Genomic DNA, 27,271 nt, shown 5'->3' on the forward strand with positions numbered 1-27,271 from the left:
CTGAGTTCACATTTAGTATCTGATACTTCCTGGCTGCGGGACCCTGGGCAAGGCACCTAACCTCATTTGCCTAGCTCTTGCCCTTCTGTCTTAGCATTGTTATTAGAACAGAAGGTGAGAGTTTGTTGGGGGGGTTTAAAAAAGTAGTTGAATATGGAGAAAACTCAGGCAATGCTTTTCTCTGTATTGGTCTCTGACCAGTGGATTTTATTGATCAATGCCCTCAGTGGGCAAACACGGATGGAGCTCGTCTACGGTATATCCTGGGCGCTGAAGGGGATTTTCAGGAAAACGACTCAAGCCTTTCCCTGGAGGGGATCCCACCCCATTAGTGGTGCTTACAGATGAACCCAGCTAACTCTCCTACACAATCCAATATGGTCATTGCATGGGCCAGAGGGAATAAAGAAAGGGTCCTGAGACAGCTGGCTGGGATGAATGGAGCACATCTGCATGTCAGGGAAGGGTTGGTAGAAAAGGCACTGATGGCCTGGAAAGAGCACCTGTTCTTGAGTCAGAGAATCTGGATTCAAATGTCACCTCGACTTATGGAAGCTAAGCTACTTTTCTCTTGACCTCAGTTTCCTCATTTGTAAAATAAGGAGGCTAGACTAGGTGCTGGCTGAAGTCAAATCTAGCACTAAATCTTCGGTTCCCATCTGAGTAGCTGCAATGAACAATGTTGGTTCAAGGGAACAGGCGATGAAGGCCACTTCTCTCCCCCAGAGAGGCAGAGGGGGTGTGTGGGATATCACACAAGCTCATGGCTGCCTTGGGAGGTTTGTTTAACTGCTAACTTAACTCCCTTTTGCAAGGGAGGGTTCAGTGGAGGGTGGGGAGGAGAAATGAATACAAACTCAACAACCTCTCAATTCAAAAGATAAAGGCAAGGGCGCTGGCCAGGCCTATGAGACAGTAAAAGGTGTGGGTACAGGGGCAGGAAGAAGAAGCACTTATTGAGTACCTGTTATGTGCCAGGCACATGCTAAGTACTTTATAAACATCTCATTTGGCCTAGCCTCACCCATTTACAGATGAGTAAGTAACTAGGGCCCAAGGAAGTGAATGGATTTGCCTAAGGTAACACCTAGGATTCTAGATCCAGAGCTAAAAGGGGCCCCACAGGCCATTTGGTCCAACTCTACTTTACAGAGAAGGAAACTGAGGCCAGGGAGGGGAAGGTACTTACTTGTCTAAGGTCTTAGAGCTAGTAAGTAGAAGAGCTTGAAAGACCTCTACTTCTAAAGCCAGTCACTGCTCTTCTTCACCACCCCTCCTCCCCGCTGCCTAGTGGACAGTCATTGTTGGGGCTGATGGAAGGAGGCCATTTGGAGGTAGGCGACTAGTCTAACAGGACTGCAGAGGCTGGCTTTATGTAACCCTAGGCGCAGGCCCCAAAGGGGAAGTGAGGTAAATTCATCGGTCCTTCCATCATTCGCACTCCCGCCTTTCTTTCCGGAACTCCCTCCTCTCATCCCTCCCGCGGTCCCCCGGGCCATTTACCTTGGTGCAGCCTGCCAGCAGCCTAACTGCAGGTCCTGCGACTGGACACTGGAGGGAGCGCTCACCGTCGGTCCCCTGGCAGCCCCGCCCCTCACCTCAGAAGCCCCGCCTTAGCCCCGCCTTTCTCCGCTTCCCTGCCTGATTATTGGTCAACTGTAGTGTTCCGCCCCTACTTCATCATAAGACCTGGGGTCGAAGCGTCTGTAGGCTTACCTAGCCATAACTGTCCGCGGTGTCCAGCTTCTTCTCTCATCCTGTCCCACTCCTCCGAGAGTTTGGTTGCCGGTTGCCGGTTGCCGGTTGCTGTTACGTCCCTACGAAGAGGATCATGCTGTTCCGCTGCTGTCTTCCTCTCCACCTCCACCTTCCCTTTACCCTACTCTGCCTCTTAATGAGTGAGTGGAGACGGGGGGGGGGGGGGGGAGGGGGGACGGGCCCAGGTCTTGTGGCCCTGGGTCCGAAGCCGAGGATGAGGCGCCTCTTGAGTGGCTGCGAAGGCAGAGAGATGGGAGAGGAGCCAAGACTGGGACCCAAGGGAGCCTGAACGGGGAGCGGCCTGGCTGCCTAAAAACAGGGGCGAAGAGATTGTGGGGGGAAGGAGGGGACATAGACGGAGGAATGATCGAGATGGGAAATGGAGGCGACGGGGGAGAGGGAGGGCTCTTGAGGTGAGAGTGGGGGGTGGCAGTTGAGGGGAATTGGGAGTAGCGTGTGAGGTGAAGGGGGGTGGCAGGTAGAGGGTAAAGTGTGTGTGGGTGGGGGTGTATGAAATGAGTTGGGGGAGGGTGACGTGGGAGGGTAGTTTAAGGTGGCATGTGGGGGGTAGCCTGTGAGGGAGGGTGGCCCTATGAGGGGGGTGACATGAATAGGAGGGGAAGGTGGTGAGGGAAGGAGTAGCATGAGGTGGGGGGTGCTATAGTGAAAGAGTATGAGGGGGGTGACATGAATGGGAGGGGAAGGTGGTGAGGGAAGGAGTAGCACAAGGTGGGGGGTGCTATAGTGAAAGAGTAATCTAGATGGTGAGGGTAGGTAAGGAGTGAAATGGGGGGAGGTACCAGGGGCAGAGGTGGGAGTGGGGAGAGGGGAGGGTAGTTGAGTGATAATCTAGAAGAGGGGTTGGGGCCCAGGACCAGCCTAGATGAGAGGTTGGGTGGAAGGGGCTGGGGATCTGGGTCTGAGGAGCGACCTAAGTGGAATCAGGTAGCATAGAGGGCCAAGGAGTGACCAAAGTATTGTGAGAAGATCCAGGGGTGACTTGGGCCTGGTGGGAAAATGATATGGAGGTCAAAACACCAGGTCCACTTTGAATACAGATCCTTAAATTGAGGATGCCTTAGTGAGAAGGGAATTTCATCTGGGGGCACCCCCCTCTCCCCTCCCCAGTTACTTTTCTTTCCTTGAGTGACTAAGGAGAGAGCCACCCCACTTGGACTCAGCTGAGGTGGCTTTCCCTAACTTGGGTTGAGTTTAGGGGTCCTGCCTACTACCTGACTCCTCAGGCTGTGCCTTTTTCAGTTTTCTTCCTTTCTTCCTCGTTCTATTATTACCTCCCCAGGATATTTTATGAGCAAAGAATTCCATAACTAACTTAGCTCTGATGAGGTCATATAGGAGAGAGTGGAGCCTGGTTATGAAATGAAGTTCGGAGAAAAAAACTTGCCAGGGAATTGTAAACATCCCCAATCTACTTTCCTTATTAGAAGAGTTAATCTTGTCATCCAATCTCCTAACTTCTCCCTCCATTTGCCCCCAGAATGGGCACTGTTTCGTCTTCTCTCCCACTTTATAAACTCATGTAAGCCTGAGGATGGAGTGCACAAGTCCTGTGACATTTAAACTGTTTTAGAAGATGAGCTGGTCCAAAGTCTTCGAATTGAGAACTTCCAGGAAAAGTGCCAAGTTGTCACGATTTCTGTAAACCCAACTCCCATATAGTTGAATACTGGGGTTTCTCATAGATGTTTCATTAGGATTTGCAGTTAGATGGATTAATGCACATAAAGGTGCTCATATGATGGGCCCTCATATCCATCTTTATCTAGAACAGTATTTAAGGATTGTCATGATGAACTAGAAGCCTAGACCCTGGGGGAGAAAAAGCATGAGGACTTTCTGGTCCTCATAAACTGAATTCATTTCATTCCATTTACAATATAGGCATTTGAAATGACCTAATTAGTTAGTTAAGTAGGCATTTGGAACTCACATCTTGTACGTTTGTGAGGTTTTCAAATATTTTCACGTTTTTATTTATTTTATTTCTCGTATTTATTTTTATTTTTGTTGAATCATTTTAACTTCAATAAGAAGCATTCAAATATATGAATCATAATAAACAACAGTGAAGTAAAGGGAATAGAAAGCAACCCAGCCTCACTAAAGTTTTGCCACATTGTGTTGAGATGTAAGCCTTCTTTTACTCATAGTAGTTTTTTCCCTGGAAATTTCTTCTGATATAGCTAGCTATCCTGCTCCTCCACCTCCTGTGGATAAACTTTGCAGCAGATCAACCTTGGTTCCTGGAACCTCTGAAGCGGTGAAAGCATTCTTGTTACAATTTTGTATTCAAGCAATCATAAATCATTCTGATACATGCATGAGATGGCCTTGGAGGTTGACCAAATGGATGACTCTTCCCATGATGATGTGGCTTTTTCCCCCCTCTTTCTCTGAAAGCACAGACATATGATTAAAAACAATTTAAATTCTGTACTTTTTAATCATATTGCTATTTAAGCTTCAATCATTTTAAACACCTAAAAATTGTGCCAGGCTCTGGGTTGTGGGTCCATTCATGAGAGCAAGGGAAAAGGTACTAGTTAATTCTCTCATGGGGAAACTTTCTCTCTTTTGATTGAAAAAGAATAATTAGTTGGAGAACTACATGTCAATAGTCAAGAAACCTTTATGGTTTTTCACCGTAAATCAAAGTTAATGGCAACTTGGGATGAAAATCCTAGATTTTGGGCAAAGAAAATTATTGTTAGCACAAAGTTGTGTTTCAGAGAAGATGCCATATAGTAAATCAGAACAACCCAGTAGGGATTTGCTGTGGAATAACTTATTCTTCTTCCATTTGTAGTTTCTATAAGCTCTAGAAGCTATGAAGAATATTCATTTTTTAAAAAAAAATTTGAGAATTCATGTTATAATTTTATTTTTAAGTGGTTTTTTAACAACCTTCTGTATCCTAGCTAGGTACAGTAGATCCTGAGTTCAAATCTTGCCTCAGATCCTTACTAGCTATGTGACCCTGGCCAAGTCACTTAACCCTGTTTGCCTCAGTTTCCTTACCTTTCAAATGAGATGCGGAAGGGGATGGCCAACCACTCCAGTACATTTGCCAAGAAAACCCCAAATGAGGTCATGAAGAAATGGATGTGACTGAAATAACCAGAAAATAGCCGAATCCTCATTGCTGTTTTTTTACTTTGATTTGCTCTTTTTCTCCCTACCTCAAAAATGACACCAATAAAGGCAAGTGAGAGTCATTATTTAGGTAGTAGCTTGTTTGCTCTCCCAGATGCATGAAGGTGGGAAATTTGACCTAGGGATGGTAGCCTTAATGGGGACGAAATTGGGGAACTGAGGTTAGAGATGCTAAAAAGGGGTTATACTGATTTGCTTTGCACAAAAATCTTTTAAAATACTGGAGTTTAAAGGGGAAATTACTTAGGTTGAGAATCCTGATTTTAAAGCATATTTTTTATTAAACCCTCACCTTCCGTCTTGGAGTCAATACTGTGTATTGGTTCCAAGGCAGAAGAGTGGTAAGGGCTAGGCAATGGGGGTCAAGTGACTTGCCCAGGGTCACACAGCTGGGAAGTGTCTGAGGCCAGAGTTGAACCCAGGACCTCCCATCTCTAGGCCTGACTCTCAATCCACTGAGTCACCCAGCTGCCCCCTAAAGCATCTTTCTTTAGGATCCTTGAGAGCAGTCATTCCAATCTTTGGTTTTGTTACTGCCTCAGAGGAGGCCCATAAGCCTGCGTTTTAATTTCCAAGTGCTTAAAAGAGTGAAAATGAGTTGACCCTAAAGAAGAGCTGTGAGAAGGCAGTTCCCTTGCCCTCTTCACAGAGGTGGGGGGCAATCAGTGCAGTGTGGAATGTAGCATGTATAATATTGGAAGACTTTTTAGCTATGATTTGCTAAATTGTTTTTGTTTTCCCCATTCTCTTTTGTTGTAAGGGATGACTCTCTGGGAGGAATGTGTTGGCAACTGCAGATGAAGTAAAAACAAAAGATATTTATTGAAAGTATCTGTGTATGTATTATCTTTTTAGGAGAACACAGTGTCCTGATAGCAAATAGCAACATGTTGGGAAGCAAGCCATTAGAGACTTGACTGAAACATAAAACTAACTGTCCACTTAATTTGTTGTTTTCAGGTCAAGATAGGGATCAACGTTATTGTTACAGTGAGAACATTAGTCAGGAGGTCTTTTTTCCTTCTTGAGTTTATGCTTATGCAATACCCAGAGGCTATAGCAGAAGTTAGAGAAATGGCTTCTATACTCCAAGAATGTATACCCTCGTTTGGGAAAACGAGGCTAGAGCAGGATCTGGGACTCGGGAAGACCCAGGTTCGTATCCTACTTCAGACACTCTTCACAAGTCACTAAAGTTCTCTAGGCCTGTTTCCAAAATGAAGGTCTCAGACCCAGTGAATTCCAAGGTTCAGCCCATTGTGGGATATGACAAAGGAAGGATAGCATTCTGAAGGAGGATAGTCATTCCCCTGGTGAGAAATAACCACAGGAAGGATTAATATCACATTGTCAGGAGCCAGAGGGAAGGCCAGTCTGTTTGGAAGAGGAGTTGGTAATTTGGGGGAATATGAAAGGTGGGGACTGATGAAGGAGGGCATTCAAGACCCAGCAGAGGGTCATGGAGGCATCATAAGCTTTTGTTATTTTTTCAAGCCCTTCTGTCTTGGGGCCAACTGGCTCCAAGGCAAAAGAGTGGTAAGGGCTAGGCAATGGGGGTTAAGTGACTTGTCCAGGGTCACCCAGCTGGGAAGTGTCTGAGGCCAGATTTGAACCCAGGACCTCCCATCTCTAGGCCTAACTCTCAAGCCACTGAGCCACCCAGCTGCCCCCTATTGCAAGTTTTAAAGAAAGGAAATAAAATGAAAAAAGTAGTTTAAAGAAGAAAGAGATCTTCTGGGATGATATGGAGCGGGGAGCGGAGTTCACTAAGAGACTTTGTAATAATTTATGGGGTAAGAGATAGGACCTGAACTTGTAATTTCACTGGCATAGGAATGTCCATTCAAATGAGTCGACCCCCTCTGTGAATACCTTTTCTGCAACAATTAGTCCGAGAGTGCTGGGAGCACTAAGAGATTAAATGACTTGTCAGGGTGAGTCTGAGGGAGGTCTTGAATTTGCATTGTCCTGACTTTGAGACTTGCTCTATTTGCTGCTGTATCCCAGTGCCTGGACCCTTTAAGTGACTCCCAAATAATAGGGGTCCGATGCGCTCCAAATTTCCATTTTGCTCTAAAATGTCATGTTTTTAGGGTTATTCCAGGCTTCCTTCAAATGCATAGGAAAGCATCCACAGGGGAACACAATTGGATGGGGCTGCGGGAGCGATGCAGTCACTCGTGTCATCTGGGATTTGTTTTATAGGCACAGTCTCAATGTTTTAAATGGTGCTTTTTTCACTACAGGACCCCTCGGTCTCAATGCATTGAGTCTCACTTTGAAAGACTCCAACAATGCCACTTGCCTGTATGCGCAATGGAAAATGAATTTCACAATAGAATATGAAACTGCAAACAACGGCCTAGTAAGTAAACCTTCTGTGAGTGAATGGGAATTGTTCTGGATGGCATCTGGTCCTGATCTTGTGGCTGTGCAAGCCACCCCCTTCTCTAAAAAGGTTCACACACCAATTGCCTGAACACCTAGTCTGTCCAATTGTTTTTCTATATACCTGAAGGCATTTGATTTTTGTGATTTTGTGCATTTTACTTCTCTAAGGTCCCGAATCGTTTGGATTTCTCAGAAGTGATGAAGGAAAAATGATGAATGAGATACTCGTTTCTAATTACTTAATCCTTTTATGAACACTTATAAATAATATTTAAAATTTTAGCCTTGCCTCATCTTCATCCTCCTTTCTTGGCTTCTCTTCTTTCATTGGTTGGTTGAGAATGTTCTTTCTCTTCCCCCCCCCCATCCCTCTCTTCTCATATTTGAACTAGGCCTATATTTTCATTGTATTTAGGGAATTCCCTCTCCCAGTCCAAAGAAACCCTTGCCATTCTCCTGAGAGAGGTGCTGACTTTGGGAGGGCCACACAGCCTAAGCCCCGTACCATGAAGCCTCTCAGAATCTCTCTGTACCAACTTATAGTCTGGTGGAGGCGGGGTGCCGTGAAGAGAGACAAAGGCAGATCTGTCTGCTAAGAGGAGTAAAATATGGAAGCCTCTGCACCCTCCTTCCTTTTTTTTTGGAAACGTAGCAGGCTAGGGAATGGAAAGCAGAGAGGGAGGGCAGGAGGGCCTTAATGTGAAACTCCAGACTCCAGACCTTGGAGAAATCTTTCAGATATGGTCATAATATGTTTCTCTCCCTCCCCTATCCCTTTTCACTTTGTATTTTAGAAAAATGTAACAATTCAGGTTCCCAGCAGCGCATCATTCAGCGGAAGTGATTGTGGGACTGAGGAGAATGTTCCCCAAATTGCAGTCCAGTTTGGATCAGGTTTCTTTTGGAGTGTGAACTTTACCAGAGCCATTTCTACTTATTTCATTGACTTCATCTCCTTTTCCTATGACACCAGCGATAATGCCACTTTTCCTGATGCCAAAGAAAAAGGTAACAGGCACCTAGAAACACCTTTCATTGTTTTGAGAAAAATTAGATGGGCTGGGTGGAGTGGTTCATGCTGGTAGTATTTTTTACTAAAACTTTAGCACCTGCATGATGTTGGATCAGATGTACGGGCCTTCTCTCCCCTTTTGCTGTGGGAAGACCTATCAGGCCACAATGAACGGACAGACACTTGTAGAGTGGCAATAACACTTGTGAGCTGTCCAGATTTGAACGACTTAGTCCTTAGAACTAAAAGAAGTTTCTGGTATCTGCAAGTCATGACTGTTTGAGACGTCGGCTATGGTCCATGGTTCAGCCAGATTTAGATGCAGGATGTAATGGTAGCATTAATAAAAATAGTTTGCACAAAAACTGAAACTACCTTTTCAATGAAGTGGAATGAGGCTCACTAGAGTACAGTGGGGGAAACTATTATCCATCATTATTATCCATTAGAGTCAGGAGAACTGAGTTCAAATCCTACTCCTGATCCTCATGACTTGTGTGACCCTGAACAAGTCGCTTCATCTCCCTGGGCCTCTGTAAAATGATGGCCTGTTGAGGTCCCTTCTCACTCTAGATCTCGGATCTCATGATTTGCTCTTACGTGTTTTGGGGGCAATATTTTCATTTTTCTAAGAAATGGCACATATTACATTTTGTTCACCATGATGGCCATCTGGAAGCAGCCTTTTGATTTTGACTTGCTAATGAATAATTCAGAGATGCCGCTAGTCTACAGAGCTACATTTCCTGAGATGTGGAAGTGAAGGATCCAAGTGTAAAGTCTGGAGGGTTTGACAAAGTAGACACTGAAAATCTTTTTGCTTTTAACATCCCTCTTACCTCGTAGGTGAAGAGTGTCAGGAAGCTAAGGTTTCTAAACCCCTAAAATGCCATATACTTTTTCAGCATCTGCTGTGTGGGTAGCGGGAGGAAGACTCCTGAGACACTTGTCTTTGTTCTTGAGTAGCTTAGCTGGCAAGAGTAAATTGACATGTAATTTCTGGAGAGAAAACAAGCCAGAGAGCAGTTAAATGCTCATCGTGATGGTACTCCCTAGAAGGATGATATGATGTCAACAAATGGAAGGGTGAGTGTGGCTTAGGGTTTCCCAGAAGAGAGAAAACAGACTGAGTGAAGGCATCTGTGAATATGGTGCATGTAAGAGGCTTACCTGACTGCAGTTGTAGAAGCAAGCTTGTATAGGTAGATGGGGCCCTTGTCATCGTGGGTAGAATACTGGGCCTGGAGTTAGGAAAACTGGAGATCAAATTTGGTTTCTTACACTAACAGCGTCACCCTGGGAAAGTCACTTCACTTCTGTTTCTCTCAGTTTCCTCATCTGTAAAATGGGGCTAATAACAACAGTTACCTCCCAGAGCTGTTGGGAGGTCCAAATGAGAGAATAAATGTAAAGGGCCTATCACAGAGCCTGGCACGTAGTAAATGCCAAAAATGTTCAGAAGGGTTTTCTCTATCTTTGTATGTGGGCGTATAGAAATGACACTCATATGATGCAACCATATTCTATAGTCCCATCTAGAATAGTCATCCTTTTTTATATGAAAATTTTATTTTTTCCAAATTACATGTAAAAACAATTTTAACTTTAATTTAAAAATTTTTGAATTCCAAATTCTCTCCTTCCTTCCCTCCTTTCCTCCTTTCCTCTCCCCCCTCCCTGAGATGCCAAGCAATTAGAAATAGATTATACAGGGGGAAGCTAGGTGGCTAGAGCTGGGAAATCAAATCTGGCCTTATACCCGCCCTAGCTGTGTGACCCTGGGCAAGTCACTTAATCCTGATTGCCTAGCCCTTAGGGCTCTTCTACCTTAGAACCCATTCTTAGCATTGATTCTAAAACAGAAGATAAGGATTTAAAAACAAACCAAATGGTCCTTTTCCCTTTTCTTTGGTCTCTTTGGGATACAGACCTAGTTATGGGACAGTAGAGCAGTGGTTCTTAGGATTCATGGACTCCTTCAGCAGTCAGTCTGGTGAAGGGTCCTTCCTCAGGAAAATGGTTTGTCAAATAATTGAAGGAAGTGCTAAATTTCATCTAAAAGTTAGTAAAAATAAAGATGATTTTTTTTCCTATCCAAGTTCCCAGACCCCTTGAAATCTTCAGCACAGACTAGGTTGCTACATCCCAATTTAAGAACCTGCAATCTAGAAAAAACTAAACATCTTGATACATAAGTATGATACCATTACACACCTTTTATTTTTTATTTTTATTTTTTTAAATCCTTCCCTTCTGTTTTAGAATCAATACTGGGTATTGGTTCCAAGGCAGAAGAGTGGTAAGGGCTAGGCAATGAGGGTCAACTTGCCCAGGGTAACACAGCTAGGAAGTGTCTGAGGTCAGATTTGAACCCAGGACTGCCTGTCTCTAGGCCTGGCTCACAATCCACTGAGCCACCCAGCTGCCCCCTGAGAGATTCCTTTTAGATCATTATGATCAATATTAGTTACACTCTGAAGGTAGAGAAAAAAATTTTTTAGATAACAGATTAAGAGGAACCTATCAGTAGTTATAGTAGTTAGAACATTGGATTATTGTTGTTGTTTTTTTTAAATGAAGGCCTAGTTTTAGATCCAATCTCAGACATTTAGTAGCTCTATGACTGTGCATTAAGTCACTAAATATATCTCAGGCTCTATTTTATGTTTTGCAAAATGGAGATAATCTGAACACCTACTTTACTTGATTATTGCCAAGATGGATTGCGATAAGTAACAAACTTTGCAAATAAAACACTCTCTAAATGTTAGTTTTTGGTTGTTAAAGTTAAACCTTTTTTAAGCAAGTTCGTGGATTCATCCTCAATCATTCTGATTTTCTTCATTTCTGAGTATTTGTTCTTGTTAACAGATATTCATTGATTTCAAAGGCATCGTAATAAAACAGAGATCTATGACTTGTGATGAGTCTTCAGACTAACGCATCTTCTTTTTTGTAGGAAAAATTTATACTGCTTTTGCAGTCAACGACATTGAGGTTCCGTTGGATCAACTCTTTAAATGTTGTAGCTTACTGATGACAAAAGAAGGAAACGTCATTCACTCCTATTGGGATGTCCTTGTACAAGCTTTTGTCCAGAAAAACACAATCAGCACAAAAGGTAAAATGTCCAGAGCATATTGTAGGATACTTTATAACTTAAGACTTTAGGAAGAGTTGTGATTTCAAAGCATTTCTTAAGGCCTTTTATCCTAGAGAGACAGTATATCTTGGTAGCTGGAGAGCTGATCCCAACCCGAGTTCCTGTCCTACTTCCAACAGTGAGTTAATCTCACAGTTCTTCAAGCATCTTTGACTAGAAGTTAGAGAAAAGAGCTGACCTGCCCTGATAGGAGTTTCCTTACCCAGGAATTCTCTGCTCCTAGTCTTTAGCCTTAACCTAGCTAAGTAGTACAGTGGATAAAGCACTGGGCTTGGAATCAGGAAGGCTCTTCATCATGAGTTCCATTCTAGCCTCAGACCCTTCCTAGCTGTGTGACCCTTGGCAAGTCACTCAATAACCCTGTTTGTCTCAGTTTCCTCATCTGTCAAATGATCTGGAGAAGGAAATGGCAAACCACTCTAATATCCCAACCAAGAAAACCCCAAATGGGGTCACGTTGATTTGGGGTTTAAGTCTCAATCTCCAACACAAAGAAGCATGACTGTGGCCAAGTCATTTATGCCCTATTTTATTAAACACTTAAAATTTTTCCCTCAGTACTCATTACCATGATTTTTGTGGTCCACAAAACTTACAGAGTATAGTTTGTGATGGGCCATAAAATAAAAACTTCATTACTTCTAGATCATGTTTTAGCCAAAGACTCAGGCAGATATCATTGGCCTTTTGGCACACTCCAAGGCTTTCTTGAACTCAGCTTTCTAAGTTCCAATATCTGTTTTTGTCATTGACTTAGTAGTTCCTGAAACTTCCCAATTTTCTCATTTACTTGTTCTGGATAATTCCCAGAATTAAATTCTGGCAATATCTTCCACTTGATAACTAATTTTTAGGCAAGTCTCTTCCCTTCCCTGGGCTTGAGTTTCCTTCTCTGTAAAATTAAATGGCCTCTTAGGTCCCTTCCAGCTCTATATTGAGAATATTCAAAATGGGCCTCATTTTCCTCATCTGTAAAATGAGGAGGTGGACTTGATGACCTCTGTTCCACGTCTATGATCCTAGAAGTCATTTGGTATCCTTTGGTAAGCAATGCTTTCTTTTTCCTGGCCTTCCGGGTGAACAAAACACTGAGGTGAATTCATCTTCTTTTTTTCCCTTCAGAGTATGTCTGTGGCAAAGATAGACTTCTGTCAACTGTATTGGCGACCACTTCTTCTCCTGTGCCTTTGCCCACTGCAAAACCCATCCCAAAAGAAAAACCCCATCCCGGAACCTATTCTGTCAAAAATGGGAGCTGTATTTGTCTCTTGGCCACCATGGGGCTGCAGCTGAATATCACCAAAAATAAGGTATGGTTGTTTCCCCTTATTGGCCTGACCTCTCTCCTCCTTAATGGTTCATTTTTTTAGAAATGTGATATAAAAGCAGATTGCTAAATTGTGGCTCCCAGGTCCAGAACAGCTTTTAAACAAATATTGGGGTTTGACTAGAACAGAAGTTCTTTTTTTTTATCATACTTTATTTTTTTAAATTTAAGTTAATTTATTTAGTCAATTTAGAACATTATTCCTTGGTTACAAGAATCATATTCTATCGCTCCCTCCCCTCCCTCCACCCTTCCCGCAGCCAATGCACAATTCTACTGGGTATTACACGTGTCCTTGATCAGAACCTATTTCCACATTGTTGATGTTTGCACTAGGATGTTCATTTAGAGTCTCCATCCCCAACCATATCCCCTTGACCCATGTGATCAAGCAGTTGTTTTTCTTCTGTGTTTCTACTCCCACAGTTTTTCCTCTGAATGTGGATAGTGGTTTTTCTCCTAGATTCCTCCAAGTTGCTCTAGATCACCGCATTGCCACTAATGGAGAAGTCCATTACATTAGATTGTGCCATAACGTATCAGTCTCTGTGTATAAGGTTCTCCTGGTTCTGCTCCTTTTGCTCTGCATCAATTCCCAGAGATCATTCCAGTCTCCATGGAATTCCTCCAGTTCATTATTCCTTTGAGCACAATAGTTTTCCATCACCAACATATACCACAGTTTGTTCAGCCATTCCCCAACTGAAGGGCATCCCCTCATTTTCCAATTTTCTGCCAACACAAAGAGCGCAGCTATGAATATTCTTGTACAAGTCTTTTTCCTTATTATCCCTTTGGGGTACAAACTCAGCATTGCTATGGCTGGATCAAAGGGCAGACAGTTTTTTAGCACCCTTTGGGCATAGTAGAACAGAAGTTCTTATCCTTTTTTGTTTTTTCATCCTGCAGTCCTTTGACAGTCTACAGAATCCCGTGGAGCCGTTTTCAGAATAACATTTTTAAATGCATATAGTGAAATATATGTAGTTTTACAAAGGAAACCCATTTTATTGAAATACAGTGATCCAAATATTAAAAACAAACCCACGCACATTGGCAGAGTCTAGGCAAATGCCATTTTGTTCGACCCAAAGTATCATCTGAGGCCTTAGTGTCTGTCTTCTTCCTTTCTCTGAAGGGTACTTCGCTTAAGAACCTTAACCCCAATACAACGGATTATGATGGTGTGTGTCTTAAGGAATCAGCTCTGCTTTGGTTGAATGATAGCAACCTGGGGTTTCTTGAACTTCTCTTTGCTATAGTAAGTAATGGTTTTACATTGACGTCCTGGTTCTTAATTGTTCAGTAAGCAAGTATTAAGTGCCTGCTGTTGCTGAGTGCTTTACTAGCTGCTGAGAATATAAAGCTAAAACCAAAACAATTCTGTTCTCTAAAAGTTTCTTTTTTACTAAGATTTTAACTTATTTCTCCTAATGTCTTTAGTCGGATCAATAACAGCTTTCCCTGTCAGTATTCTGGCTTTGTTCTTTATTGGTGAGCTCTAGTGCTATATACTTAAAGGATTTGTATCTGTCAGTGAAGTAACCTCATCCAGAGTCTATTCAATAACTTAGTATACCTATGGTCTTCCAGAACTTGTATTGTATTCTGGCTTGGCCTTCAAAAACCCATGGTCCCCTACATGCTACAGCCAAGAGGCATCCAAGAAGGCCTTTAGAGGGACTGTTCTGTTCCCAGCTCCTTCCCAAAATGTGATCTGTGGGAGCCTTTTAAAGAGCCGGAAGTGCCCAAAATATCCCAGCTGGCTTTTCAGATTGAGGTTAGTTTGTTAAATAGTCAGGAGTCAGGAACACTTAGATTCTAGTTCAAGTCCCATCTCCAACACATTACAAGCCTGACTGTGGCCAAATCACTTAACCTCTCACTCAGCTGTCTAAGACCTTAAGTGCCTGATGATTTGCCAAAGTACTCCCCAAGAGTTCCAGAAGTCAGATCCCAACAGCACCGAAACAGTCTAACGGGCCCAAATTGGTTCTTACTGGAGTTCATTTTACAGTGTTTTGCTCTGATCCAAACATAGGATGATGGTTGTTTGTAAACTAGTCTGAGAACTCTTCTGTTAGCCATTAAAACAAGAATTTGCTTTCTCTCCCTGTATTGAAATCTGTCCCCCTGTTATCCGGGTAACTTTGACTCCACAACTGTATTTGGAATGACTTGTTAAGTGGTCCTGGCCATACTGACAAACTTAAGTTATATAGGAGAGCTTTTCCAATTTCATGTATTCTCTTACATCAATTAAATTAAACATTTTGAAACTTACCTTTTAGTGTTGTTTTCTTACGATGTCTAGTTTTGTGTGTTGTTTTTTTAAAACACACGTAGAACTGTGCTCTGATGGGCTGGATGTATAAAAGCTCTATTTTGGGGAGTTTCTGTAACAAACAGGATGGTGTTAGTGCTCTATTGCAATGGGGTTTTTTGGGTGGATTTTTCCTTGATCTGTCCAATGTTACCATATGTTGAAGAGCACACATGGCTTCTTATAACTAGGAAAACAAAGTTTGATTACATTTTTGGTATTAAAAAAGTTTTTAAAACCATCCCCAAATAGTTTGATGCTCAAATCTAACTATTAAATAAAATTCCCTTTGAATAATGAAATCAGATTTTTTTAAAACCACCCTTATCAGCGGCACTGTGAGATCTGGTTGTTCCAGGGCAGGGTCTACACCACCTTCATGCTTGCTCATTTAGTCCCATAAAGGAAAGAATGGTGTCTGCTGTTGGTTTATTAAATCCTCTATTTACCCTATAATGCTAATTAGAATTATCTGAGGAATCCCAAGTGGGACCAAGGGCCATGTAATTGAAACCGTGGTGGGAAAAGGGGAAGGAAACCAGCAATGAAAAGGCTTTCATAGTTCTTGTTTAAAAACCCGTAACCATTTTTAGTATCAATTCTTTTTTTAAATTATTTTTAGAAAAAATTTTGACTATCTTTTCTTTTTTCTTAATTGCACGTAGAAACAATTTTTGACAATTGTTTTCGGACATTTTACAAATCAGATTCTCTCCCTCACTCCCTCCATCCATCTCTCCCCTACCTCCCCGAGGCAGTAAATGGTCTGTCATAGGTTCTTCCAGTGCTTTCATGCAATACCTATTTCCATATTGCCCATGCCATGACAGAAGGAAGACACATACCTTTAGTATCAGTTATAAGACAGAAGAGTGTTAAGGGCTATGCAATTGAGGTTAAGTGATTTGCCAAGGTCATATAGTTAGGAAGTGTCTCAGGCCAAATTTGATCCCAGATCCTCCAGACTCCGAGCCTGGCACTCCAGCCACCATGCCCCCCCTAGCTGCCCTTTTCATTCTTTTTTTTTGAGATCTCCCAGGAGTAACAGCTTGGTATAGTAGATAGAGAGCCAGGAAGACCTGATTCATACTGGTTGTATGACCCTAGGCAAGTCACCTAACCTCACAATGCCTTAGGCAACTCTGGAAGACTAGAAGACTAGGACCACTAAGCTGGGAATCTCTCAGGCCAATGAAACCACAGCCTCAAGCCCTAGTCCTATATTCAGTTGCTCCCATGGGGGAGGTAGGGTGGCGAGCTCACTCCATTGTCATATTTGTCTACCTCACCACACACTTCCACCCTGTGTTCAGTTTCTCTTTTTCTTAATGATGTTGCTCTGTGTCTGGCTTTCATCTGCTCTGTTACCTTGGGGCTCAGCCTGCCTTTTTTCCCTCTGGATGTTGAATTGTCTCTGTAGACAGTTGGGTGCTGCTCCTATGTGTTGTTTAACTGAAAGCTTTCTTCAAACAGAAAAATGGAAACCGGTTCTATCTGAAAGGGGTGAATGTCAGCTTGACTTTTGTAAACGGTTCTGGTAAGCCAAGCCGGGTCCTTAAGGAGGAGAGGGTGGGACCAGGGGAGAGAATAAACCAGGGTTCCTAGAAATTTGCCACTTGACTTTGGATTGTCTAGATCTGTATCTGTATTTAGCAAATGCCTAACTATTTCGAGTTCCTCTAGTGTTCTCCTCGAGACCAAACGCTAGCTTGTTGTTGGAAATGAAATTCCATTTCATGTTTGAATCTCTCCTAATTCAAGTTTATGGCTGGAACTCCTCTTAAGATAAGTATAGTATGGAGTCCCTTCAAAGTAAGGAAGGGAATAAGCATTTCTCGAGTACCTACCATGTGCCGGGCATTGTGCTAAGTGCTTTCTACAAAGACCATCTCATAATATAGCTAACAAGGAGCCAACATACTCGGGGAGACTAAAGGCTAAGGGGTGACAGGGGTGTCAGATTTTGAATCAGAGGACCTTAACCAGTAGCTTTAAATAGTGACTTACTACCCAAGTGACCTTAGACGAGGCCCTAAACTTTTCTAGGCCTCAGTTTTCCCTTCTCTAAAATGAGGGAATCGAACTAGATGGTCTCCGAGATGGTCTCCCCCTATAGCTCCAATGTCATTTCTGATTTTCAGCACTTTCCTCCTCTAGAAAATGGAGGGTTGGAAAAAATGACCTTTAGGAGCCCTCCCAGCCTTCATTCTCTATGATTCTAAGAATATTTAAGATAGTTAGTTAGCCAATTGCTATTATAAATAGTCAGTTATGAAAAGCAGTTCTCTGGGTCTCAAGCCAGTGCACCTGAGTACCTAGAATCTTCCATGAGTGCAAAGTTGACATTTAAAGAAATAACTCATCTTTATCTCTCTTTAAAGATTTCGTTGCCGTGAATAACAACCTTAACTGTTGGGATGCCCCAATAGGAAGCTCTTACATGTGCATCAAAGAGGATTCTATTCCAGTTTCTGACACATTTCAAATAAATACTTTTGATCTAAGGGTGCAGCCTTTCAATGTGGTGGAAGGAAAGTATTCTACAGGTAAGAATAACCCGGATTTTATTCTTATTTTCTTCTATGAACTCATTATCACAGAAGGCATGAATGGAGCAGCTCAACAGAGAAGGGGCCTCAGGCGTGCCTTTGTACACCTGTGCGCAGTCTGGATGGCAGATGAGACTGAAATCTGCACTCTCTTTCCTCACACTAAGTTAATCAAACTGTCACAAGAATTCAAGAGCAGCCAAATACAAAGAAGAAAACATATTTTTAAAAGTGAGAGCAGCTTTAGCAAACTGAGTTAATGAGCTAGACCACAAGTCGGGGAACTTTGCAGTCTGTTTTTGAATGGCCTTTGAACTAAGAATGGTTTTTACATTTTTAAATGAAGTTTTATTGTATTTAAAAATGTAAAAACAAAACAGGCAATAGATTGGATTTGGTCCTAGTCCATAGTTTGCCGACCCCTGGTATAGACCACCCCTTCCCCACTTTTTAGGACAATTTTTAATACATGATGGAAATATGACAACTGAGGCCAAGAGATAGGAATAGCTCAAATTTCCCTTTATCCTGACCAGTTGGTTGAGAGTAAATTGGTATAGTCTTGGCTCAACAAAGCTCAGGATTTGAAATGATGTGTGCCAGCACAGACATGGACTTTGGAGAATGTCCCCAGTAGTGAACAGCACAGTGTTATGTAGACTGATCCTGAAAGCGATGCCAACTTTTTCGACATTTTAACAAAAAAAGTAACTTTAATGGCATTGGTGGATAATTCACTCTTGCAAATTCTAAATCATGCACATGTCTCCTTTGGTTCTGACTACTTCATTTTGTTTTGCAACTGGGGATAAATGGACCATATCCGTTATTGTTGTCTACATACTTCCCTGAGTTCAATCCAATCCATAAGCCTTAGAGCATATTGTAAATAAAACTAGCTATGTTTTATGAACCATCTAAATGATTTGGTAGTGGTGTTGACTTTCTAATTCAGTTCCACTCTCGGAAAATTAAGTTTTTCACATCACTGCACCTGAATGTTTAGGGCATAATTCCTACTTCTGAAATTAATGGGGGGTTTTCCTGTCAATCCTTCAGTTATTTTGATTCTTTAAGAACTTGATTTTGGGTACCTTTTTCTGATCCTGTATTATTAACCTTGTTTTTGGTCTCAGATTTCAGTTGTGGAGTTGAGAGTCTATTCACATATTCCTCAGTTATTTGTAATAGAAATGAGCTACGCTTTCTTCTAATTTGAAATTTTGGCCTCATGCGAACAAATGTTAAAAATATTCATCCAGAATATATGACCTGTTAAACTTTGATAATGTAATATGTTAAGCCATTCATGAAAATAGGTTTTTGCCCACAGGTGCCTATGCTTGGTTAAGTAGGGCAAGCTAGAGGAATTGGGGCAGAAGATGGGGGACCATGGATTGGTCATAGATGTGTGGTAGAACACAGACCTAGATTTGGAGCCAGAAGACTTGAGTGTGAATGTCATCTCCATTACTTACTATCTGTGTGATCTGCAGCAAATCACTTGCCTTCCCCGGGGCTTGAGTTTCCTTCTCTGCAAAAGGAGGCAGTCAAAGGCTAGCTCTCTTTTGAGGTCCCTTACATCTATAGCTCTGTAATCCTATGTGTGACCTCCTACATGGGCCTCAGTTGCCTCATCTGTAATATGAGAGGATTGAACTAAATGGCTTCTTAGGTGCCATCTACCTTTGGTCTAGGAGCCTGGGTTATCTAGAACTTTTTATCTATGACTCTGAAATTGGGAAGGAAGAGCCCTCCTTTTTTGACTCTTGGGTATTCGTAGTCTGTCCCTCAGCTGTTTATTTCTGTGGGGAGGGCAAGGCCCAACAGCCTAAGCTCTTCTAGCCCAGCATTGCTGGCAATTTTCAGGCCTGATCCCAAGCAAACAGCCAAGGGATGTGACTCCCATCAGTGAGTTGGTAGGAGGTACCACTTTCTTCATCTCTTCTGGAGTAACCAAGTCATTCAACCCCAGGGCAAAAAGGACCCGGCCTGCCTTGGCACACCCATGTCTCCCTGCTTGGTAGTAGACATTCACCCTTCCATCGAGCTTCCATTCTGGTTCTGTGGTCTCCATGCACTTCCAATAAAGCAACAGTCGCGAGGGGTGGGGGTTGAGCCCGCATGTGCCAACTTTGATCTCTCAGAAAGTTGATATTCAAAAATTGTCTTTTTAAAACTCAATGAAAACATTTTTAAGATCACTCTAATGAGTTGCTGACAAATGAACAGTTTTGTTTATATTTATTGTTTGTCACACACTTTTTCTGTCTACAGCCCAGGAGTGCTCACAGGATGATGACAGCATTCTAATACCAGTTATAGTTGGTTCCGGGCTTGCGGGCTTGATTCTCATTATAGTGGTTGCTTACCTAATTGGCAGAAGAAAAACCTATGCCGGATATCAGACCTTGTAAAATGAAACACTGTTTACATTACAGGATGATGAAGCAAGTGCAAGTTCCCAAATTAAACACCCTTCCGTTAAGATACCCTTAAGAGCGATTGAAACAAAGAACAACAGTAACAAAAACCAAAAGAAAATGCATGATCATGTGGCTTTACTTTCCCAACTAAGAAACGAACCCATTGGATCTTTGTTCTTCATCCAAAAATAGGGAGAGAGAAAAGAAAGAGAGAAGCATCAAAAGGATCAAAGATCTGATTTTTGTATTATTGGTATTATGTCAATGTTTGAGCTTTATACTTCTATGATTAGAGATAAGGAAAATGTTTACTAGTAAAAGGAATTCCCTATGTTTAGCGAGCTCTGGGACGTCTTTTCTCTCCCCTCTCTTGTCCACCGAATTTGTACTTGCTTCTGTATTTTGTTGATGACCTGTGAAGATTAACTTACGCTGCCTTTGCTAATTCTCTCTGTCTTGATCTTTGAAATATTCGTGAATGGATTTGGCCAGTGCCTAGAATGATCGCCTTCTTAGCACTGGAATGTTTTCTTGAAAAAGAAACCCATTTCGAATGTGTTTGTTTACTGTGGCTGTAATAACTAGAGGTACAGAAATGCTTCATTTTCTCTTCTTCCTGTCCTCTCTCCCTCCCTCCTGCTCACTTCCCACTTCTCCCTTTATTACTGTGGTTTCTTTTTTTTATCTTTTGTCTTAAACAAACTAACTACTGGGTTGTGTTGAAAGTGCCAAATTCCAACTTAGTCCTTTCAGTCCTATCGTCTTGGTACTCATTAGTACTCTCCGGACCAGAGATTTCTATCTACAATCATAAAATTAACACAGGTTCTTTTTTGGCTGTCGTAGTTTCCTTGCTGGTATTGGGTTGAAAAGGGGAAGGTCCGTTTGATTGATTAGCTTGGCATCTAGATATCAGAGTGCCCTTACCTTTCAGATGTATGTGTAGCATCTTATGTGGGGCCCCAGTGTCACTGTTCCCTTGGAGGAGCGCCTGTCCCAAAAGATGCTCTCATCTCTGTTTCTGAGCTGGCATGATTTGTTGCTTGACCTTTTGGATCTTTAACTATCTCCCCCATCTCCCTCTCCTACATTTAAATGATTCAGTGCTCATCAGAACTTGATTTGTGGTTGATTCTGATGGCAGAGTCCATTTGATCTATTTTGGACCCACTTGTGTGCCCTGTGATGAGATGTGCCAATTGTCTACTCCTGGGCAGGACCTAATATTTGTGAGGAATGAGTTGGGGTGGGATACATGGTCTGAGGTAGAGCGAAACACTGGAACTTGACAGGGGCAAAGAGCACACAAGTTGGTGGCCAAAATAGAGCATGCTTTTTACTTGTTTTTCAGAGAGGAAGGAAGACATTCTGATGATGCGATAGGCCACCACTCTAATGTAGATTTGTTATTTTTATTTTTTGCAGTCCAGTCATCATCAGTGATACTGGCGGGGACTTAAATGTCACAGATCTTGACTGCACTATATATGCAGGATGTCCCAAAAGTCTCTGTGCAGTTTTAAGGTATTTGAAACTGCACAGACTTTTGGGTCCCTCTGTATATGGAGAGAGAGTGGGAAGAAATTGAGGGATTTGAGATTGAGAGACAGAGAGACAGAAACTAAGGGATTTCCCCAGACACCTACCCAGTAGTAGTCCCTCCATGCCCAGTCTAGCTCTAACAAGCCACTTGAAGTGATGGCTCTTTTCTTCCTCAACGTTGGCTTAGTTGGCTCTTTCACCCAGCTGGTACCGAATTGGCTCGATACTTAGTTTAGGACTGTACGGAACTGCAGCTTCATGGGTTTAAACACTTTTTAAAGATAAAATATAAACTTAGTTACAAAGAGTGCAGATTACTATTTTCTTTATTGGTCAGCATGAAAAGACATCTGAAAGTCCTGTCGGGAGTTCTTACTCTACAATCCTGTTTAAATATTGTTGGCACAATAAGGATAGACAATGCACAAAAGACTTTGGATCTTCATTTCCAAACTGAAGCTTTTATAGATTAGAAGCACAGGAGCAAGACATTGGACTCCCCAGCTGAAGCAATGTTTAGATCTCCGCATTATATCCCTGCTTTGCATTTTTAAAATACCTCTAATTACTACTGTCTTGTAGAAGGGCTGACTGCCATCTCATTGACTTTCTTCTTCTATGTGAATCGGTTCAAATGTAGTTATTTCAGCTGTTCTTCTGTGGAGCCGTGTCCTTGGCACCTTGTCCCATCTGAGCTTGAACTGAACGCCAAACTTGAGTGTAGTCCATACCTTCGTGGTAATTAACCAGGACTTAAAAGAAGGTTTATGAGAGAAAAAACTGGTCCGTGTCGATATTTTTTCATATGGGCTTTGCTTAGACCACTCTCAATTTAATCCACATATTGCTTTGAAAAGTAAAAGCAACTTAGTCACATTTTTATAATGGTTCAATCCGAGGTTTCTCTTTCTAAAGGAGAAACTTGAATTCCTTCTTGGCTGAAGTAAGATCAAATTATTCTCTCGCTGATGCCTACTTTCTTCTCATCCTCCCTTCCCTTTTCCTGCTTTCTTCATGTTATAGTGAGTTGCTAGATGAATGAAGTTTCTATATTCCTTATCCTGATGGATAAAGTTATACAGCAGGAGAATTTATTGGTGTCAAGGTTGTCAGGTCCAGATGGGGGGGGGGGTAGGACATAGGGTACCTTGGTTCATTAGCATTGAATTTTTTTTTCTTTGGAAGTTAGGGTGTAAAGCATGTACAACGGAAACACTGCTGGATTTAAAGTCTAAAGAGCTAGGTTCAAATCTTGGCTGTACCACTTGTTAGTGGTGTGTCCTTGGGCAAGTCACTTAAATTCCCTGGGCCTCAATTTCCTCCTCTGTCAAAGGAAGAGGATTGGACTAGATGACCTCTATAGTCCCTTTCAGCTCTAATTCTATGATCCTCAGTTTCTGAGCCCCATCACCCCATGAACCTTTCCCAAACCAAGGTGGGCGGCTAATCCTTGTCTTCACTTTCTCTTCTACCACTTGGACTTATCAAAAGCCATAGGTTCTTTTGAGGGTTAGTTGTGATGATTTATAACGGTACAAATGGCAAACTGTTTCTCTTCAAGTACGCAGAGCTTGTCTGCACCTTTGACCAAAAGTAGCTCTTCTGCTTTTACATCTCCTTTCTTTTACTTCTCAGGTTGATCATGGTCTATTGATGTCTAGGGAGAACTGCTTGTTCTGAAGCCCAGGGTAGGTCAGAACCATGAAAGTTCTTCGTAAGTGGTCTTTATTTCCATATTATACATAACATTGTCATTTACTTCTCAGTTCTTTTGAAAAGAATTAAGCCTTCTAAGTTTGAGATGCAAAAGTTATCTCATTTGATTGTTAGAGACATTTTCTTCGTGACTCAATCAATTGCATTTTCTCCATTTTGCTATAGCCAAGCCTTTTGTGAAGAGCTGATCGGCCTGACTCCTGACTGCACCAAATAGGTGTTTGCTGTGAATAAATCACTTGCCCCTCTTAGGTCCTCAGTTTTCTCTTCTGTAAAATGAGAAGGTGGACTGGACAGTGATCTCTTTGGTCCCCCTTCCAGCTCTGGGTCTTGGATTTTCCTTTTGCTTTGTGGGATGCTTAATTTTCATTGAAGTGTGATCCAAGCATTCTCAGCTCCAAACAGGCTGAGCTATTTAGTGACTCACCCTTTGTCTTCTATCATGATGCAATAGGAAAAGGCAGCATCTTTAATCAATCTCCTGCTTACTGTTTTACAGAGCCAGCGTATTTCAGTATTTCATTTTTCTCTAAGAAGGCCATTTCAGAACTTCTACTTCATTTGTCACAAACTGTCTATATCCATCAATAAAAACGTTTTCTTCTTGGGCATCAGGAAAGAACTGAGCCGGTGTCAGATTATTTTTTTCCATGCCAAGCAGCAGGACAGATGTCCTGAGAACGGGCCAATAATGTTGCGAATTATAGTTATCACACCAAAATGTTATTCTTCATGCAAGATTCTCAGGGATAGCTTGATATCAGAGATGGGTATGTAAGTGGGTAGAGGAAATTTTTGGAGTTGTAACAAATCTGAACCAGAACAGTTTCTTCTTCCTGGACCAGTAGTTTTACATCACAGCAGTCACATTGAACGCTTGACTTCAAAGCATCCTTTAATTTTGTAGCATTTTAGGAGCAACAATTGGAAGAATCTAGTTCAAACTTATGCTTAAATCTCAGCTGCAAAGCTTTTTCTTCTGCCTTGCCTACTAGCCTAGCAGGTGTGTTTTAACAATATCCAGCTCACCTTTGCCCTGTAACTTTGCTTTGGGGAAATGGAGAGATCCGTATTGCTTTTGTGATTTGTGAATTAATCCCAAAGTAAATTTTTTGTCTTCTTTTCAGCATTAGGGGATGCTAAGCCCTCAGCTGGTGGCGGGTCATCGAGAGACTTTCAGAATGAAATTAACATTGATTTAGGTTGCTTTCTTGTTAAAATAATGGCCTTTCCTTTGCTTTTAGAACTGCTGAAGTCAATTTGAATTATGTGCAATACAATATTGGGTTCTAATAAAACCTTTTCCCCGAAGTCAAGAGCTTCCCAAACTTAGTTTTTTCTTCTAGTCAAGAGCATTTGAAATAGCCCAGAAAGTTCTTTCTTGATGCTTTGTTGCCTGAATTGCCTTTTTGATCTAGTTTATTTGTTTATGGCTTTTAGATGAAAATGAAATTGCTGATATTGGTAGTTATGAGTAAAATAGCTAATTCTGGAGGAAGGCTAATATGGATCGGCACTTAATTTTGCCAGCAAAACAGAAGAACTCAGATTGTGTCACGGCTCAGGTTTGCCACTTCATGACAAGAGAACGATGTATAGGCAGATGTTAGCAAGCAGCTGAGTAAGAATTTGAGTCAGAGAAGGAGTGGAGAAGATGAAGTGCTCAGCAGCTCTTCACTGATTTGGCACCCTTAGTTTGTCTGTAACAGATGAAAAGGGAGGCAATTTTCAATTAAGACACCTGATTCCTAGGAATGCAATAGCTGATGCCTTTGCTCGGCCAGTTGCCTCTAGTTTTATTGACAATTCGAACGAGCATTCTTATTTATTTCTAAAATAAAAGCAAATTAGAAATAGCAGATTAGAAGGTAGGTGGAAGGGTTGTTCGAAACAAACGAACTGAAGGCAAGAAAACTGACAGTTGATAATCTAATAGGGAAGAAGACAGGAATTCCCACTGCACAGTAGTTAGAGGCCATTTAGTGTATGGTAGCCCTGTAGACCTCAGTGTCTCTTTGGGCATCACCATTACAGCCCAGGATGATGCTTGTTCACAATAAAAGCTCACTCTCTCCCCCCACCCAGAAAGGTTTTGTTACCTTCCATTTTTCCTTTACTAAGGCAGGGAAGAGTAGAAATGTATGACTTTATTTTTAAAAGAAGACTTGCTGCTTATAGGCCTTGTTTCAGTTATTGGAGAAAATTCACTTCCCTGAAACGATTCATTCCAGAATGATGCCAGGTAAATGAGGTGTAACTGATGTAAAAAAACAAGCCCAAGAACAGATGATAAAACACTTTTCTCAAGAGAGAAGCAGGGAGGGGAATGTTGCCATGTCTGTGTTACTTACAAAAATAAAGTGGGGGCAGAGCAGGGTCCTATATTTAAACTGTTTTTATAAGAAGAAAAACAAAAGCAAAAACCACCCCACAAACGAAAAGAAATCAGTGATTTCTATTTTTAAAATTAAAGCAAAATTGAATATTCTGACATGATTTGACAACTTTTCGCTCAATTTTGATTTTGATTGGTTTTCAGTTCTTTTTTTTCTCTCCAACTTCCCCTTTTTCCCTAGCTGAAGACTGCCGTGCAGACCATGACCGCTTCGTTGTACCGATAGCAGTGGGAACATCCTTGGGAGGATTAGTTATACTGGTGCTTTTGGTTTATGTTATTGGTCACAGATGCCAGAGTGTCAGATATGAGCAAGTTTAGCGCCTGGATTGGCCCTGTCCTAATTTAGTGGTGTTTTTGCCATATTATTGAGAGTGATTTTTAAGTTGAAGCTTAAGTGATTTTTAGTTGAAGCTATCTTTTGGGAGAACAGCAGACCCAACATTTTAAGAAGGAATATTTCTAATGCGATTGCAAATCAGAATTATGCTTTCACTGGCCCTTGGATAGAAGCTTCAGTTCAAGAGCTTGTCCACACCCGATGCTGAAATGACTACTTCTACAATCTTAGTCAAGCTTCTATCAGAAGTTCAAGTGCCTTAAAACTATTCTAGACATGGGCATCATTTGAATAAAATATGTACTTGTGTAAAAATGAAATGATAGGCTTGTTTACTTAGCAGTATTTCCATGTATTGATGTTTAAGCTCTTTGTGATTAAAGCTTTATTGCTGTGCTTTCTATATCCTCTTCATTATGATAAATATTGATGATCTGGCACAAGTGCCCATCAGATATGATCAACCTTTGGTTTTCCATTGAATAAATAAGAGATGGTGGTCCTAGGACCAGCTGGCATCCCGAGGAATACAGGACCATTATGCTGACTGCCTTTGTCTAACAGAGACAGCTGTGAGGAACTGGGGGGTGGGGCTGGGTGGCACGAGGTGGCAGAAAACCAAACTTGGACTTGGAGGCCTGCTTTTTACTAGTGATATGACCTAGGAAAGTCTCTTAACTACTCCAAGCCTCTGTTTCCCCTTTCAAAATGAGGATAATTGTACTGTCTGCCTCAACTAAAATGAAAAGACTTTGGAAAACTTGGGACCCTAAAGAAATGTCAACTTAGATTATTCTAGCTTAATGAGAAGACACATTAGATGAAGTTAGCCTTGCCATCTTGTCCAGGTAGAATCGTACCCAGGTGGCAGAGCAAAGCATGAGAACAGTCTTTCTTAATGAGTTGGCTTCTCTGGGATACCCTGATTCTCTTTTTTTAGTACTGCAAACTGGAATAGAGCAGACATGTTTTGCCATCAGTTGGGGTTTTTTTTTGTAGTTTTTGCCTTTGCCTAATTAGTATTAGTAGGCATACTCAAGGCAAGCAATAGGGCCTAACATGCACAGTTTAGGCCATAGCTGGATTTACGTCTTCAAGTTTGGGCTAGAAAATGTTCAGAGAGGGACAACCAGGTGGAGGGCCTTGAGTTCATGC

The 27,271-nt window shown here is 41.8% G+C and overlaps 1 protein-coding gene across 5 annotated transcripts in view; it reads left to right on the forward strand.

The window, feature by feature from the left end:
• The first annotated feature begins 1,498 nt into the window (after positions 1-1,498).
• Positions 1,499-27,271, forward strand: part of LAMP2 (lysosomal associated membrane protein 2) — a 31,719-nt gene continuing 5,946 nt past the window's right edge. The window contains exons 1-9 of one of the 5 annotated variants that reach the window (XM_007507137.3): positions 1,666-1,898; positions 7,179-7,297; positions 8,118-8,331; positions 11,295-11,456; positions 12,621-12,808; positions 13,964-14,086; positions 16,622-16,685; positions 17,530-17,694; positions 19,975-26,519. In XM_007507137.3, coding sequence (XP_007507199.1) covers positions 1,832-1,898; positions 7,179-7,297; positions 8,118-8,331; positions 11,295-11,456; positions 12,621-12,808; positions 13,964-14,086; positions 16,622-16,685; positions 17,530-17,694; positions 19,975-20,114 — 1,242 coding nt within the window. In that variant the 5' untranslated portion in view covers positions 1,666-1,831 and the 3' untranslated portion in view covers positions 20,115-26,519. Of the gene's footprint in view, positions 1,899-7,178; positions 7,298-8,117; positions 8,332-11,294; positions 11,457-12,620; positions 12,809-13,963; positions 14,087-16,621; positions 16,686-17,529; positions 17,695-19,974; positions 26,520-27,271 lie in introns of those variants that run through there. The other 4 variants (XM_007507136.3, XM_007507138.3, XM_007507139.3 and 1 more) reach the window with 4 other exon arrangements.

The sequence above is a fragment of the Monodelphis domestica genome, chromosome X (genome assembly GCF_027887165.1).
Source record: "Monodelphis domestica isolate mMonDom1 chromosome X, mMonDom1.pri, whole genome shotgun sequence".
Lineage (NCBI taxonomy): Eukaryota > Metazoa > Chordata > Mammalia > Didelphimorphia > Didelphidae > Monodelphis > Monodelphis domestica.